General features: G+C 34.8%; 1 protein-coding gene across 2 annotated transcripts in view; it reads left to right on the top strand.

Annotated features, from left to right (window-relative positions):
- Haus6 (HAUS augmin like complex subunit 6) overlaps positions 1-17,216 on the top strand; it is a 40,535-nt gene that overhangs the window by 6,259 nt on the left and 17,060 nt on the right. For both annotated transcript variants that reach the window (XM_077797047.1, XM_077797046.1), the window contains exons 3-11: positions 435-513; positions 1,874-2,006; positions 4,202-4,349; positions 6,078-6,143; positions 6,455-6,503; positions 9,354-9,524; positions 11,814-12,007; positions 12,989-13,115; positions 13,675-13,777. In XM_077797047.1, coding sequence (XP_077653173.1) covers positions 435-513; positions 1,874-2,006; positions 4,202-4,349; positions 6,078-6,143; positions 6,455-6,503; positions 9,354-9,524; positions 11,814-12,007; positions 12,989-13,115; positions 13,675-13,777 — 1,070 coding nt within the window. The remainder of the gene's footprint in view (positions 1-434; positions 514-1,873; positions 2,007-4,201; positions 4,350-6,077; positions 6,144-6,454; positions 6,504-9,353; positions 9,525-11,813; positions 12,008-12,988; positions 13,116-13,674; positions 13,778-17,216) is intronic.

The following is a 17,216-nucleotide window of genomic DNA, read 5'->3' as shown; positions in this document are numbered from 1 at the left end:
TATTTTCAGTACTTTTAAATACCTGCTTCTTAATTATTTGAAGGTATATGTATTATATTTATTCATATATATATTCCTTAACTGCACTAAACTCAACCCTATAGATAAAAATACCCAATTTCTTAGATTGGTATCTGTCTAGGTGAAATGTAAGAACTTTACATTTTTTAAAATAAATATATTTTTTTTTAGTTGTAGGTGGACACAATATCTTTATTTCATTTTTATGTGGTGCTGAGGATGGAACCCAGTGTCTCATGTGTGCTAGGCGAATGCCCTACTACTGAGTCACAACCCCAGCCCCTAAGAATGTTACATTTAATCTGTTTTGCTTTAATGTTCTTAGTATAGGAAATAAATTTGATGTGATTTTAAATTTTGCTGAGTTTGATTTTTTTGAGTATATGAGTGTAATGCTATTATTATTTTTAAAGATTTTGCTGGCCTCCATTTGATCAAAAAAGTGACAGTGAATTCCGGAAACACTGCTGTGAGTGGTTAAAAAAGATTTCTGTGAGTATTCTCTTTTTGGAAGATGCAGAGTTTAAGAAATTAAAAGCTGTTAAAAACTACATCTGGAGCTGGGGTTGTGGCTCAGTGGTAGAGTGATTGCCTTGCACTTGTGAGGCACTGGGTTCGATCCTTAGCACCACATAAAAATAAACAAATAAAATTAAGGTATTAAAAAAAGTTTAAAAAACTGCATTAACGTTTTGGATGTAAATCTTTTTCATTGGTATTGCGTATTCTACTACTGAGTTTCGTCCCCAGTTTTTTTTTTTCTTGGCTGGAAATTGAACCCATGGATGTTTAACCACTGAGCCACATTCCCAGCCCTTTTTTTTTTTTTTTAATATTTATTTTTTAGTTATCGGCGGACACAACATCTTTGTTTGTATGTGGTGCTGAGGATCGAACCCGGCCGCACGCTTGCCAGGCAAGCGTACTACCGCTTGAGCCACATCCCCAGCCTCCCAGCCCTTTTTATATTTTGTTTGAGACAGGGTCTCTTGAAGTTGCTTAGGGCCTTGCTAAGTTGCTGAGGCTGGCTTTGGACTCATAATCTTCTATCCTTAGCCTTCCAAGCTGCTGGGATTACACATGTGCATGACTGCTTCTGGCTTCTAGTTCTTTTTATTTTTTTATTTTGAGATAGGGTCTTACTAAATTCCCATGGCTGACCTCGGACTTAAGATCCTCCTGCCTTGGCCTCCTGAGTCACTAGGATTATAGGTGTGCATCACTATGCCTGGAGAGAGAGAGAGAGAGAGAGAGAGAGATAGATATTGAGATTGATTTATTTAATGTTTCTAGTTGTAGATGGACAAATACCTTTATTTTATGTATTTATTTTTTTATTGAGGATTGAACCCAGTGCCTCACTTGTGCTAGGCAAGTGTTGTACTGTGAGCTACAACCTAGCCCCTACATAAAATATTTTTTGGCCAAGATTATTTCAGTATGTTTCTTTAAATAGCATCAATGGTTAGAGCTTATTTAATTATAATTATCTTTTTGACCAAATACATGTCGAGTTTAGAAAAACCAAACAATATGTGGTTCAAACAGAATAATCCTGGTAAATTTTTTTATGCTTCAAAAATAGTATGATGTGAGGAGGGAGTGGGTTGGGGTGGTGATTGGCCCTCTCTGCCCATTTTCCACTTTGCAATGGACTTGAATTTATTCAAGCCTTATGCTACATGAAGGGGTTGCTAATGATTAGTACTGATGGTTGAGCTTTCCCTTAAAGTAAAGTGCTCCTGATATACAGCTTCTTTCAAGTTTGTCACTTTTTAAAAAAATACTTGATGTAAATATGAGAATTATTGTTGACAAGGTTTTCAACTCATCTTGTCTCTTTTCTTCATAGGCTGAATGTGGAAATAGCTTTCCTCAAGTTGTTGGTTCACTGTTTCTGTCTCCTGGTGGTCCTAAGTTTATTCATCTGATGTATCATTTTGCAAGATTTGTTGCATTAAAATATATTAAAACCAATTCTAAAAGTAAGTAAATCTTATAGTAGGATTTTTTTTGTTGTTGTTGTTTTGGTACCAGGGATTGAAATCAGGGGCACTTGACTACTAAGCCACATCCCCAGCCTATCTTTTGTATTTTATTTAGAGACAGGGTCTCACTGAGTTGCCAAGCACCTCACTGTTGCTGAGGCTGGCTTTGAACTCGAGATCCTTCTACCTCACCCTCCTGATCGTGAGGATTACAGGTGGGTGCCCCATGCCTGGCTTGTTAGGTTTTGATTCTTAATTTTTTTTCTTTTTTTGAGGTACTGGGAATTTAATCCAGGAGTGCTTTACCACTAAGTTAAGTTGTTGAGGCCATCCTTGAACTTGGGATTCTCCTGTCTCAGCTTCCTGAGTTACTGAGAGAGATTACAGGCATGTGCCATTGTGCCTAGTGTGATTCTTAAATTGTTACTATTCTTCACAGTTTTAAAATCAAGAAGATTTTTAATAAAGCAAGATAAGTTAAAACATTAATTTACCTCAAAATCAAATAGTTCATATTTTACTGGAATTGTATGTTAAAATCTTAAAGTGAATCTATTACATTATTTACATTATTTTATACGTTATTATGTTTTAATATAGGAGTTTGGCTTTTCATAGAAGGCCAGATAATAAACATTTTAGAATTATGAGCCACCTAGTGTCTCTGTTGAATATCTCTTTGTTTTGTTTTTATAACCCTTAAATGTAGAAACCATTCTTACCTTATTGGGCTGTCAAAAATAGCAGGTGGGCCAAATTAGGCTTGAAGGTTATAATTGATCTCTAATACATAGTGTTGAATGAGTTAAGAGATTTATTTTGGATCCTAGTAATGTATTGGAAATTTCTGTTTTGAATGGATTTGATTAATTTACTGGTATGATATATGTATAAATATTTGAACACATAGGCTGATATATGTATAATGTTTGCACTGTAACATTTTTTTATGTTGTTGACAGTGACAGTCTCACTGAATTTCTGAGGCTACTTGTGATCTTGCTACTTCAGACTCCCAAATTGCTGGGATTATAGGTGTGTGCCACCAGCTTGTTTATACCTCATCTCTCCTATTTTGGGTACCAGAGATTGAACCCAGGGTTTCTTAACCACTGAACCACATCCCCAGCATCCCCCGCCTCCCTTTTTTTGATATCCCTGATTGAACCCAGAGGTGCTTCAACACTGAGCCACATCCCCAGCCCTTTTTATATTTTATTGTGAGACAGGGTCTTGTTAAGTTGTTTAGGGCCTTGCTAAATTACTGAGGCTAGTTTTGAATTTGTGATCCTCCCGCTTCAGCATCATGAGTTGCTGGGATTTCAGACATGTGCCATCTGCTTGGCCCTTTTTTGTTTTGTTGTTTTGTTTTGTTTTGTTTTATTTTATTTTATTTTATTGTGGTGCTAGGGATTGAACCCAGGGCCTTGTGCATGCAAGGCAAGCACTCTACCAACTATTATATCTCCAGCCCTTATATTTTGAGACAGAATCTCTTCAGGGCTTTGCTAAATTGCTGAGGTTGGTCTTGAACATGCAATCCTTCTGCTTCAGCCTCCTGAATTGCTGGCTTTATAGTCACGGGGCACTGTGCCTGGCTCGTCATGTTTCTCTCTCTCTCTCTCTCTCTCTCTCTCTCTCTCTCTCCATGCTGGGGATTAAACTCTGGGCCTTGAGTATGTTAGGTAAATACTCTGCTCTGACCTACATCCCTAGCCTCACCTTATCTCTTTTAGTTAACTTTCCTTCCTTTGCTGTTAAAAGATCTTGTTAAAAAGCCTAATAGCTCATATATATAACAATGTGTTTGTTCAGAGAATCTCTGCCAGATAATTATATTTAAAAAACTTTGCTTTTGGTAATCTTTTTAGTTAACTAGTTTTAAAAAAGGTTATCTTGGTTTCATTAACATTTAGTTTTATCTTTTAATGTATTATGTGTGTGGTATAATAGCTTTTAAGGAATTGTTAGTTACATGATGTTTATTTCTTAAAATTAAATTTTTATTTTTTTGAGAAGGGGTTTTGCTGTGTTGCCCAGCTGGCCTTGAACTCCTGGGCTTATGTGATCCATCTTCCTCAACCTTCTGAATGCTGGGTCTACAAGTGTGCACCACTGCACCTGGTAAAAATTCAACACTTTTCATATTTATTAGCTTATAAGTCTGTTTTCTGATATTGTCTTCCATGTAGATTCTTCTCTACATTTTACAGAAACATTTAATGTAAAGCCACAAGATATGCACAAGTGCATGGCCAGATGGCATATTTCACGTAACAGATTTTTACAAATTTTGCAAAGAGAAGATTATGTTACCCAACAATATCAGGAAAATGCACAGTAAGTAGTATTTTGATAGAAAATATTTCCTTTCTTTGTGAACACACGTCATCAAATGTGACTTCAGTAGAAATATGAAATATGCCTACTTCAAAACCTTGGCTATTATCTTTGCATTTATTATTTGTTTTGTAGTCTAGGGATTCATCTTAGGGCCTCACACATAGTAGGCAAGAGCTCTACCACTGAGCTATATTGAACTACACTCCCAGCCCTTTGTTTACATTTTGAAATCAGATAACTTGTGAATAAAGTATTTTTAAGCTCTAGGCATATTGTAAACGAAAGTTTAGAGAAAAGGATAAAGTCACTTTAGTTAAAAAAATTCAATTTCTGGGGCTGGGGATGTGGTTTAAGCGGTAGCGCGCTCGCCTGGCATGCGTGCAGCCCGGGTTCGATTCTCAGTACCACATACAAACAAAGATGTTATGTCGGCCAATAACTAAAAAATAAATATTAAAATTCTCTCTCTCTCTTTCTCTCTCTCCCTCTCTCACTCTCTCTTTAAAAAAAATATTAAAAAAATTCAATTTCTTATGTGCTTTTTCCTTTTTTATGAAATATATTTTTATGCTGAAATTGTGGTCATCCTATTTTGTATTCTTTTTGTACTTGATATTTCATTCTATAAATTTTTACATTATTACTTTTTTTTGTACCAGGAATTGAACCCAGGGGCACTTAATCACAGAGCTACCTCCCCAGCCCATTTTAAAATATTTTAGAGACAGAGCCTCACTAATCTGGTAAGGCTGGCTTTGAAGTGCCTCAGTCTCCAAGACACTGGGATTATAGATGGGCGCCACCAAGCGCAAATAATGTATAACTTTTAATGTGTATTTATTAGTTTGTTGAGGAGATATTTTATTTTATTAAGTAACTGCTTCTTTAAGTAGATATTCCATATTTAACTTTTTTTTTTTTTTTAAATATTTATTCTTTAGTTCTCGGCGGACACAACATCTTTGTTGGTATGTGGTGCTGAGGATCGAACCCGGGCCGCACGCATGCCAGGCGAGCGTGCTACCGCCTGAGCCACATCCCCAACCCAACTTTTTTTTTAATACTGTATATTTTTTTAAGAGAGAGAGAGAGAGAGAGAATTTTTAATATTTATTTTTTAGTTCTCGGCAGACACAACATCTTTGTTTGTAGGTGGTGCTGAGGATCGAACCTGGGCCGCACGCATGCCAGGCGAGCATGCTACCACTTGAGCCACATCCCCAGCCCCCATATTTAACTTTTTTTCTTTCTTTCTTTCTTTTTTTTTTTTTTTTTTGCATTGCTAGGAATTAAACGTAGGGCCTTGTGCATGTGAGGCAGGCATTCCACCACTGAGCTATATCCCCAGCTCCCTTAAAATAATTTTTCAAATGATTGTTACTAATAATGCTACAGAATCCTTTGAAATTACCTTAAAATGGAAATGTTGCCTGACTATATTTTATAATATTTGTTTACCCTCTAGATATATGAGATAAGGATAAGAGAGCAGAGTAATCTTATTGACCCCCACCATTCTACTCAATGAATTTAGAATATTAGCCTACAAATTGTTGTTCATCTCAGTAGTACCTTATATGTTACATCCTCATGTAACTACTGAGTCCAGAGTCTTAGTTGACTATTGGGTGTCCCTAGAAGCAAGGATATAAAAAGGGAATATATTTAAATGGGTTATGATGGCTAATTTTAATAGAATTATAGTTGACATTTTATGTTTTCCAGATTATCAGTTAAGCAAGTACGAAATTTGAGATCAGAATGTATAGAACTGCAAAACCAAATAAAAAAGTAAGTGACTTTTAGAGCTGGAATTGGCTTATATGTATTTTATAGCAGTTGCATTTTATTTGTTTGAAGAAACAGATTCTCAGAAACATTAATTAAAATAATATGTCAGTAGCTAGATGATGATAGGACTAGAGCATAGTTCTGATTTCTAATCCAGTCTTAAAAATTATTGTTGCTTTGAGCTTGAATTTTATTTTTATTATTATTTTTTAATTGAAATGACTATTAGTAGGTGGGTTTGTGGACCAATTTGGATATTAAATCACTGTGTAATTTTCTAATGACTAATTAGATTATTTAATTTTTGCTAGAATGGAACCCTGTGAGGATGAAAGTAACATACAAGAGAAAATTCAAAAGGTGAGACAACTTTGAAGGGACATATTGAGTCTTTTTGACTTTTGTGATATGTGATAATTGCTTAATTGGACTATTTTTTAATATATACCTACACACACACACACACATTTATTTATTTTTTTATTTAAAGAGATAGGGTTTCACTTTGTTGTCCAGGCTGGCCCTGAATTCCTGGGAGTCAGTGATCCTCTTGCCTCAGTCTTCAGAGTATTTGGAATGATAGGCATGTGCCACCATACCTGGCAACTGTATTCTATTTTCTTTTTGCAGTTTCTTTTTGTAGTAATACTACTTTTTTGTTTCTTTTTGCTCTTTTTAGAAGATATATAAGCCAATATCAATAAGATGCTAGTAAAACCTTGAATATAATAAAGAAAGTGGTTTATAATTTATATGATTAAGTACACACGCAAAAATTGTTTTAAATGATGATTTTAAAATATTTATTCCAGCAAGAAAAATTCTGCTTGATTATAACTTAATTCCTGGTATTAATTTAGCTAAATAAAATAAATTAGCTGAAGGGAGATGGTAAGTTTAGGAAAATATGAGAAGTCAAATTTAGGATTACGTGGCAGTAGAGAGGAATCTGGAAAATGTAAAGTATCTAAGGCAACCAGAGGTTGGCTTTGATATGGGCTCAAAGTGTTTTCTTTTTGTTTGTATGGAATCTCTTTCAAGCTCTTTATTGTGATTCTTTGATTATCAAGCTGCTTTGGGTAATTTGGCATCTTATGTACCTTTTTACTAGAAAAGGTGAGTGCCCTCTTCAGGAAATAGTTAATCATTCAGAGAGTGTTTCTTTATTTTTTTGGTACTGAGGTTCTTTACCCCTGAGCCACAAGCATTTTTATTTTTTATTTTGAGTCAGGGTCTCACTAAGTTGTGTAGGGTCTCACTAAATTGTTGTGGTTATCCTTGAACTTGTGATCCTTCTGCCCCAGCCTCCCGAGTTGCTGGGATTACAGGTGTATGCCATTGTATAGGACAGTGAATATTTATTGATTGCCTTCTATGTGCCAGGCATCTTCTAGATATTTGGACTACAATAATGAAGAAACAGCCAAAGTTACTTTTGTTATGGATCTTTCAATTTTGTGAATAGGAACATTCTTAATATTGAATGCAATATCACTGATGATAAATTTAATAGGTTGGTATGAAACCTATTAATATTTTACATCATTCTGTCCTGAATGTGGTTATTATTCATTTCCCCTGAGTCCATCAGCTTTGAGTCATTAATAAGACAAAATTTTAGACTTGTAAAAATTGAGAACTGGATACTGGATGATTATGAATTAGGAGGGAATCCCATCCTGTAAGACCAACAGGCCACCAACCAAGTCTATGTTTGGGGACAACTTTACCTTGTTATGCAGCACTTTAATTAGAGATATACTTCAACAGATTTTTCCAAGTAAGAAGAATACGGTAAAACATGACTACACCCATGTTAGTCTTCTCATGATTCAGATAAGATAATGAATAACATAAAAATACAAAAAAGGTGCAAATCATAATATGTAGCCTGTCAAATCTTCAATCTAGATGAACCTTTGTTTCCAGTTTTAACTATTACAAATAAAAGTTCTAGAATGTTTTTGTTAATGTTCTTATTTTAATTGATATAAATAATGATAGTGCTTTTTTAGGGGTACAATTCCATATGTTGATCTTTATGTAAATTATAGAAAGATTTAGTCAAGTGAGTAACATTGATTACCTTACCAATTTATCATTTTTTTTTGTCATGGGAATGTTAAAATCTATTAGCAGTTTTGAAATATGTATTGTTAATAACTGGTCACCATGCAGTGCAATAAGCCATTAAAACTTTTTTCTTTAGTCTATCTGAAACTTTGATAAATCTACTGTGGAAATTCTTGTATATGTATTTCTTTTTTAAATTGTTTTTTCTTTTTTTTGGTTGATGGATCTTTATTTTATTATTTATATGCGGTGGTGAGGATCGAACTCAGTGCCTCAACATGCTAGGCAAGCACTCTACCACTGAGTTAAAACCCCAGCCCTTTCACAAGCATTTCAGTGAACATAGGTTAATATAGGCCTGAGAGTTTTTGCTTTTAGAGAAGCATAATTATATTTTAACTTTTCTGAAATCTGAATGACTTAAGATAAATGTTTAGTAGTATTTCTTTTCTCTTGAAAACCTTTTTTATTATTTTTCCTGAAAATTCTCCATTAAGATTTTTAGAATACAGGAAATACTAATTGTATCTTGGTATAAAGATTTTTTTTGAAAATTATAATTGAGCTAGATTCTTCTGAGAAATTCTTTCATTTTCAAGCCCCTTTAAAAGTAATATCAATGTTTTTAAACTATTAGAATTAGTAGTTTAATTTTCTCACTGGAATTCATCCCAGGAAATTTACTTATTAACTAGCAGTGAGCAAATATTTATGCTTACATTTCTTTAATATATATATAATTATAATTATTATTTTTTTGGTACCAGAGATTGAACAACTGAGGGACACTTCCCCACTGAGCCACATCCCTAGCCAAATTTTGTGTTTTATTTAGAGACAAGATCTCACTGAGTTGCTTAGCGCCTTGCAGTTGCTGAGGCTGGCTTTGAACTTGCGATCCTTCTGTTTCAACCTCCCGGCCACTGGGATTACAGACATGTGCCACTGTGCCTGGCCATTTTTCTACTTTGAGACAGAGTCTCGCTAAGCTGCTTAGGGCCTTGCTAAATTGTTGAGGCTGGCTTTGACTTGGGATCCTCCTGCTTCAGCCTCCTGAGCCACTGGGATTATAGGTGTGCACTACCGTATGTATAAACTATGTGTAGATTTTGATATTTCATTTGTTTCTTTTTAAAGGTTCGGTCTTTGTGGACTTCAGTCAATGAAACACTCACGTTTTTGGAAAAAGAGAGAGAAGTTGTTAGTTCAGTCCTTAGTCTTGTTAACCAGTATGCTTTAGATGGAACTAATGTCATTATTAATATTCCAAGGCTCTTACTTGACAAAATAGAGAAACAAGTGTGTCAGGTAAGCATTAATATTTTCTAAAAAGCTTTTGGAAAAGCTCCATGCAGTGATTTTATATGTTAAGTTTGATTTTCTAGAAATATTTTTCTACTGTTTTTAAATTTTAATTTTGGAAATATATGTAGTAAAATCTTCATAAAGAGGGTACTTTTAAAGGGATATATATTTATTACTGTCAACTTTTATTATTTGTCTATACCTTATACATCACACGGTGTAGAGAGGACAGGATTATTTAGTAGGTAGATAGTACTGTACTAGTTCTTAATAAATTCCCAAAGAGAAAAATTATCTCATAAAAAGTCTTCATACTGTTTTCTTTTTTATCTTTTATCTGTCAAGCATTCCATTTTATTTATTTTTTCCTCCTCTCATGGTACTGGGGATTGTTCTCGGGGGTCTCCTACCTCTGAGTTACATTTCTAGCCCTTTTTGTTTTTTATTTTGGTAAAATAAGGTTTTATTTAATAAGAGTTTCTCTAAGTTGCAGAAGCTGGCCTGAACTTGTGATCTTCTTATCTCAGCCTTCCATGTAGTACACTGCTGCACCCAGCTAAGATTTCTCTTCTTTTAGTGTTGTGATATCAGTGTCTGTTTTTTTTCTTTTTTCTTTTTTTTAGACTGCTGATCTTAGGTTTTTTTTTTTTTATTGATTGTTCAAAACATTACAGAGCTCATGATATATCATCTTTCATACATTTGACTCAATTGGGTTTTGAACTCCCGTTTTTACCCCAAATACAGATTGCAGAATCACATCTGTTACATACTCACATTTTTACATAATGGCATATTAGTGACTGTTGTATTCTGCTACCTTTCCTATCCCCTATTATCCCCCCTCCCCTCCCCTCCCCTCCCATCTTCCCTCTCTACCTCCTCCGCTGTTGTTCAATTCTCTCCTTTTTTTTCCCTCCCCCTTGCCCCTCATAACATCTTAAAATTTTGTGTATCATTGAAGGTTTCCTACCATTTCCATATGCTTTTTTTTTTTTTATGGTTCATTTTTCTCTGTCTAGCTCGCTTGCTTGTTATTTATTTATTTATTCATTCATTCTGGAGACTGAACTCAAGGGTTTACCACTGAGCTACATTCCCAATCTTTTTTATTTTGGGACAGTTTCTCTAAGTTGCTGAGGGCCTTGCTTGAATTGAGGTTGACCTCAAAGTTGTGATCTTTTTGCCTCAGCCTCCTGAATTGCCCATCTCTACTAGCTTCAAATGAAAAGGTTTTCCATGGTTCCTTTGATGTCTGTTTTTCTTTTCCCCTCATTATAGATCTACTTGTATTTTCTTAACAATTCCATGGTTTTCCATACAATAATATTACCAAGTTGATATTTCTAGTTTCTGCCCTTCAACCAAATTCCATCTGGATAGTTTATTTTCTTATAGTAATCATGACTTATTTAATATCTACTATATACATGGTATTGATTGTAACACAGGGATTACAAAGATTAAATATGGTTGTGACTCTGAAAAGCTTTAATAGGTAGCATGATGACTCTGGAAAAACTTTAATAGGTAGCATGATAGGCCCATCAAATTGAAAGTACATAAAAACCAAGATGCATAAACTTAGATTTCTGTAGAGAATACAGGCAATAGATATGGAGTACATTAATTATTTATAACAATAGGGAGAAGATAGGAATCAATGAGGTCTTGGAGCAAATTACTGTAATATTCATGGTGAAATTTATGATTTAAAAAATACTGGTAACTAGGGACTGGGTTATAGTTCAGTGATAGACTACTTCATAGTATGCAAGAGACCCTGGGTTCTTGCCCAGGGTCTAGCTGTGCAGGCATATACTCTAGATGGACATGACCAAATTTTGGAAGCAGCTTTTAGGAGTCATCAGTTTGTAACTCTTTTTTTTTAAAAAAAAATTTGTTTTAGTACTGGGGATTGAACCCAGGGCTTTGCACATGTTAGGCAAATACAAAGCTACACCCCCAGCCCAGATTTTAACTTTTGATTAAAAAATGAACTCCTGATCTCTTTGCCAAACTGCTCTTTCTTCTCAATTTTGATTTTTTCTTTCCATCTGTTTGATTTCTTTTACTCTGGTTTTCAATCTTTGCAACATATAAAAATGTAGCATGATAGTATATTAGTTAGTTTGAAATTTTTTATATAGTTTTGTGTTTGGATGGTGTTTAATCTTTTTCGCTCATTTAGGGTGAGCTTTTTATGTAACAGTAAATAGATATATTTATGTAACAATTTATTATCTGAGGAACCTATAGATTTTTACTTTTTTCCCCCCTTTGATTCTTTAGATGCATATGGGAAGTGTTTATGAGGCTGGAAAATTGAATCTCTTAACAGTAATTCAGTTGTTAAATGAAGTCCTGAAAATAATGAAATATGAACGTTGTCAGACAGACCAAGCAAGATTGACAATAGACCTTCACTACCTTGAAAAAGAGACCAAATTGCAGAGGGAAAGATTATCAGATCTGAAGCATATGAGGTACACTAGAAAGATCTTTTTTTAAATTTTAGTACGAGAGGAATAGACTGGCTTTCTCAGCAAAATTCTTGTATAGATAATACCTGTTCAGCTTTGTCAAACAAGTGTGAAATTTTTAATGTAACTTTGTAATCAACTCAGACACATGAAGTAGAAAGTTAATGTAGTTTTTTCTTCTTTATATGGAATACATTATTTTTTCACTGAGTGATAATTTATGAAATAATTTAACTTTTCTCCTTTTTTTTGTGTGTGCGTATGTATATGTCATATAATAGTAAAACTGAACTTCAGAAAAGGTTTTTTTTTTTTTTTTTGATACTGGAGATTTAACCCCAAGGCGCTTTACCACTGAGTTATATCCCCAGCCCTTTTTATTTTTTGTTTTGAGATAGTGAGACCTTATTCTCACTAAGTTGCTTAAGGCCTCACTAAATTGTTAAGGATGGCCTCTAACTTGCCATCCTCTTGCCTAAGCCTTTGAAGCTGCTGGGATTATAGGCATGTACCACTGCGCCTGGCCAGAAAAAAAATTTTTTTTTTAGTTGTAAATGGACACAATACCTAAATAATTTTTATGTGGTACTGAGGATCAAACCCAGTGCCTCAGTGTGCTAGGCAAGCTCTCTACCACTAAGCTACAACCACAGCCTGAAAAATTTTTATATTTGACAAGAAAGACTGGTAGTTATAGACTGCATTTAGGAACAGAGTGTGGGTGTAGAATTCCCCCTGAAGTTTTGAGCTAAGAAGAAAAATTGTATTTTTAAGGTAAACGGAGTAGATGTTTGATTGCTGTCTGGTTTTAAAAGGAGAAAGGGTATTTTAAATTCTGAATATTTACTTGAGAGCTTATTTGATTGATTATGTGTTATATTGGTTAAACTTTCTCCTTACCTACTACTGTTGCTATTTTCTTAAATTTCACTCCATATTTTTTTGTATATTCATGTTTGAATAGTTTTTTTTATGCTATCATAGGTCTAAAATAAAAGAAGATCTCACAACTATAAGACATTCTATTATTAGAAAGCAAGGAGAGTGGTGTAAAAAATGGGAAGAGTTTCTTGGTTTGTCTCCTTTCAATCTAATTAAAGATTGGACTCCAGTAAGTTACATTGATTTGCCCTTTGGAGAGTATTTTAGTTTTGGTAACTTTTTGATTTACCATGTTACAAATGTCCTTGAAACACTAAGTGTGTTATCATCTCTGAGTCTAAAGTTCAAGTTTTGATTTTTGTAATTTTTTAAATATGTGATAGACTTTTCATTAAGCTAATGTTGTCGTTTATAGTTAATTTTAAATTCAGAGGGTTGTATTAAAAAGAAAATGAGGGTGGGTGGGGTGGTATATGCCTGTAATCCCAGATACTTGGGAGGCTGAGGCAAGAGGATTGCAAGTTCAAGGACAGCCTCCATTACCCTGTCTCAGAAAACTAACACCAAAACAACCCCAGAAAAACTGCATGTGAGATACTATGATATCTGAGACATAGTTGGAGGACAAAGTGATCCCCTTGCTTGTAATATTGTACCCTTTGGTTTAAAAACAGTATGGGATATATACTTTGTAATTCTATTTTTGCTTGGAAAAGAATCATTTGTATATTATTGTTATTGTAGTAATTAGCATGTTTACTTCAAAATTGTGAATTCTGTATTTAAAGGCTGTGGATCTTTTACCACCTATGTCTCCGCTTTCGTTTGATCCTGTGTCAGAGGAAGTATATGCAAGGAGTATTCTTTTTCAGTATCCTGCTTCACTACCAGGTTGTTTATTTATCTTTTTCTCTTTTAATCCTCATTTCTGTCATTATTCTCATTATTATAATGTTTCTTTATATTTATTGCTTTTGTCCTCCAATTGTTTTTTATTGTGGTGAAATGAACATAAAATAAAATTTACCATTTCATTCATTGCAAAGTGTACAACATGGTGACATTTAGTTAATTTATAATTGCGCAATCATCATCACTCTCTAGTTCCAGAACATTTTCATTGTCTTAAAAAGAAATCTCTTACCCATTAAGAAGTCGCTCCCCATTTTCTCCTCTTCCACTCTATGGCAATAATATATATGGCAATAATTACTATACTTCCAGTTGCTATAGATTTTCCTATTTTGAATATTTCATACAAATAAAAATCATACAATATGAGGTTTTTTTTTTTTTTTTTTTTTAAGTTGTAGATGGGCACAATACCTTTATTTTTTGCTCAGGTAGCTTATTTATTTATTTTTCCTTTTTTGTGGTGCTGGGGATTGAACCCAGGGCCTTATGCATGTGAGGCTTGTTCATGTAGTTTTTAATTTATTTTATTTTTTTATTGTTGGTTGTTCAAAACATTACATAGTTCTTGACATATCATATTTCACACTTTGATTCAAGTGGGTTATGAACTCCCATTTTTACCCCGTATACAGATTGCAGAATCACATCAGTTACACTTCCATTGATTTACATATTGCCATACTAGTGTCTGTTATATTCTGCTGCCTTTCCTATCCTCTACTATCCCCCCTCCCCTCCCCTCTTCTCTCTCTACCCCCTCTACTGTAATTCATTTCTCCCCCTTGTATTATTTTTCCCTTTCCCCTCACTTCCTCTTGTATGTAATTTTGTATAACCCTGAGGGTCTCCTTCCATTTCCATGCAATTTCCCTTCTCTCTCCCTTTCCCTCCTACCTCTCATCCCTGTTTAATGTTAATCTTCTTCTCATGCTCTTTCTCCCAACTCTGTTCTTTGTTACTCTCCTTATATCAAAGAAGACATTTGGCATTTGTTTTTTAGGGATTGGCTGGCTTCACTTAGCATAATCTGCTCTAATGCCATCCATTTCCCTCCAAATTAATTCTATGATTTTGTCATTTTTTTTTTTAAGAGAGAGTGAGAGAGGAGAGAGAGAGAGAATTTTTAATATTTATTTTTTAGTTCTCGGCGGACACAACATCTTTGTTGGTATGTGGTGCTGAGGATCGAACCTGGGCCGCACGCATGCCAGACGGGCCGCACGCATGCCAGACGGGCGCGCTACCGCCTGAGCCACATCCCCAGCCCCAATTTTGTCATTTTTTAATGCAGAGTAATACTCCATTGTGTATAAATGCCACATTTTTTTTTTATCCATTCATCTATTGAAGGGCATCTAGGTTGGTTCCACAGTCTTGCTATTGTGAATTGTGCTGCAACATCGCTAGCAGTCAGAGAAATGCAAATCAAAACCACCCTCAGATACCATCTCACTCCAGTAAGATTGGCAGCCATTAGGAAGTCAAACAACAACAAGTGCTGGCGAGGATGTGGGGAAAAGGGTACACTTGTTCATTGTTGGTGGGATTGCAAATTGGTGCAGCCAATTTGGAAAGCAGTATGGAGATTTCTTGGAAAGCTGGGAATGGAACCACCATTTGACCCAGCTATTCCCCTTCTCGGTCTATTTCCTAAAGACCTAAAAAGAGCATGCTACAGGGACACTGCTACATCATGTAGTTTTTTATGTGGTGCTGGGGATCAAACCCAGTGCCTCTGCGTGCTAGGCAAGTGCTCTACCACTGAGCCACAACCCCAGCCCAAGGTTTTTTTTTTTTAATCAGTTGCTTACACAGTTTTTCACTTTACATACAATGTTTACAAGGTTCGTCCATTTTGATGAATGTGGGTATCAGTCCTTATTTTCTTTTTCCTTTTTTTTTTTTTTTTTTTTTTTTGAGACAGGGCCTTGCTGTGTTGCCCAGACTGTCTTTTGATTCCTGGGTTCAGGTGATCCTCCCTCAGCCTCCCATATAGCTGGTACAATATGCATGTTCCACTGTGCCTAGCCTTAAAAATTCCTTTTATAGTTCACTAGTTATCTTTTAGATATATATTTAATCTGCTTTTTTTTTTTTGTACCAGGAAATGGAACTCAGAGGCACTTGACCTCTGAGTCACATCCCCAACCTTTTTTCTTTTTATGTTGAGACACCGTCTTGCTGAGTTGCTGAGGCTGGCTTTAAATTTACATCTCTCCTGCCTCAGCTTCCTGAGTTGCTCTGCTGTGCCCGGCTCGATCTGCCTTTTAACCTATTTTTAGTATTTAATCTTCATGAATACTTAATTTCTAGATGCCTTATTATGCTTCTTTTTCAAAATTTGGTTTTTTTATGGTCTTCTTTCATTATGGTTTCTTTTGTTTCTTTTTTTGCTAATTATTTTATTTTTTTGTTACTGGAGCTTGAACCCAGAGCTGCTTTACTTTACTACTGAGCTACATCCCCAGTTCTTTTTATTTTTTATTTTGAGATAGTTTGACTAAGTTGTTTAGACTCTCACTATGTTTCTGAGGTTGGCCTCAAACTTGAGATACTCCTGTCTAAGTCTCCTGTCTACACCTGGCTACTAACCATTTTAAATATACTGATTTTGTCTTTTTAATTTTTCTTTCTTCTGTCTTGCTTATTTCTGCTTCTATATGTTCTGCTTGCCAGTGCTCATGGTGTTTTGCTTCGTATAAGAATAGGTGATCATGATTTCAACTTTACTAAGTCTCTTTACCTCTGAAGGATTCTTGGGAGCTCTGGGTTATAAAATAGCCTCTATAGGTTATTATATAGGTATAGGTTTTTCTTTTGAATTAGACCAGTTAATGTCTTTGGGATTCGTATAACAAGTAACCATTATAATTTTGGATTTTATACCTCCTTTTGAGTAGTAAAGGTTTTGAATTTCTTTCATTCCCCCAACTCAGGTATAGCAAGAATCTTTCTACTTCTTCAGTCCAGGTGGCAGAATTTTTGTAATCCCTTTTGAGGGTTAGAGAGCAGCCCTTTCAGTATCCTGGCTTTATGTCAGTCTCTCATTTCAGATCCTAGCTTGAGTGGCTTCAGAATTTAGCCAGATAGGCATAAATTTTCCAGTGTCCAGCTCCTAGAGCCTGCCAGCTTTTATCAGATGCCCTTTCTTAGTTTGAGCTTGCCATTCTGATCAGACTTTCTGTCTTATACTGATATTTATTTGTTCTTTTAGTTCCTTTATTTTTCTTAATTGAATTCAGCAGTTCTAGTGTACTTATGGTAGGGTACCAATTAGTGTCTGTTTCTGTTTGGTTTGCCCTGTTATGAGTTCAGTTTTATTTTTTTATCTTTCAAATGTCTTATCCTCACATTTTCTATTTTCACATCTAGTTCTCATTTCGTTTTTTTTTTTTTTTTTTAATATTAGTGCTAG

This window comes from Urocitellus parryii, chromosome 4, assembly GCF_045843805.1.
Source record: "Urocitellus parryii isolate mUroPar1 chromosome 4, mUroPar1.hap1, whole genome shotgun sequence".
NCBI classification, from domain to species: domain Eukaryota; kingdom Metazoa; phylum Chordata; class Mammalia; order Rodentia; family Sciuridae; genus Urocitellus; species Urocitellus parryii.
Note: the sequence above shows the minus strand (reverse complement) of the source record. Positions and strands in the feature narration are given on the sequence as shown.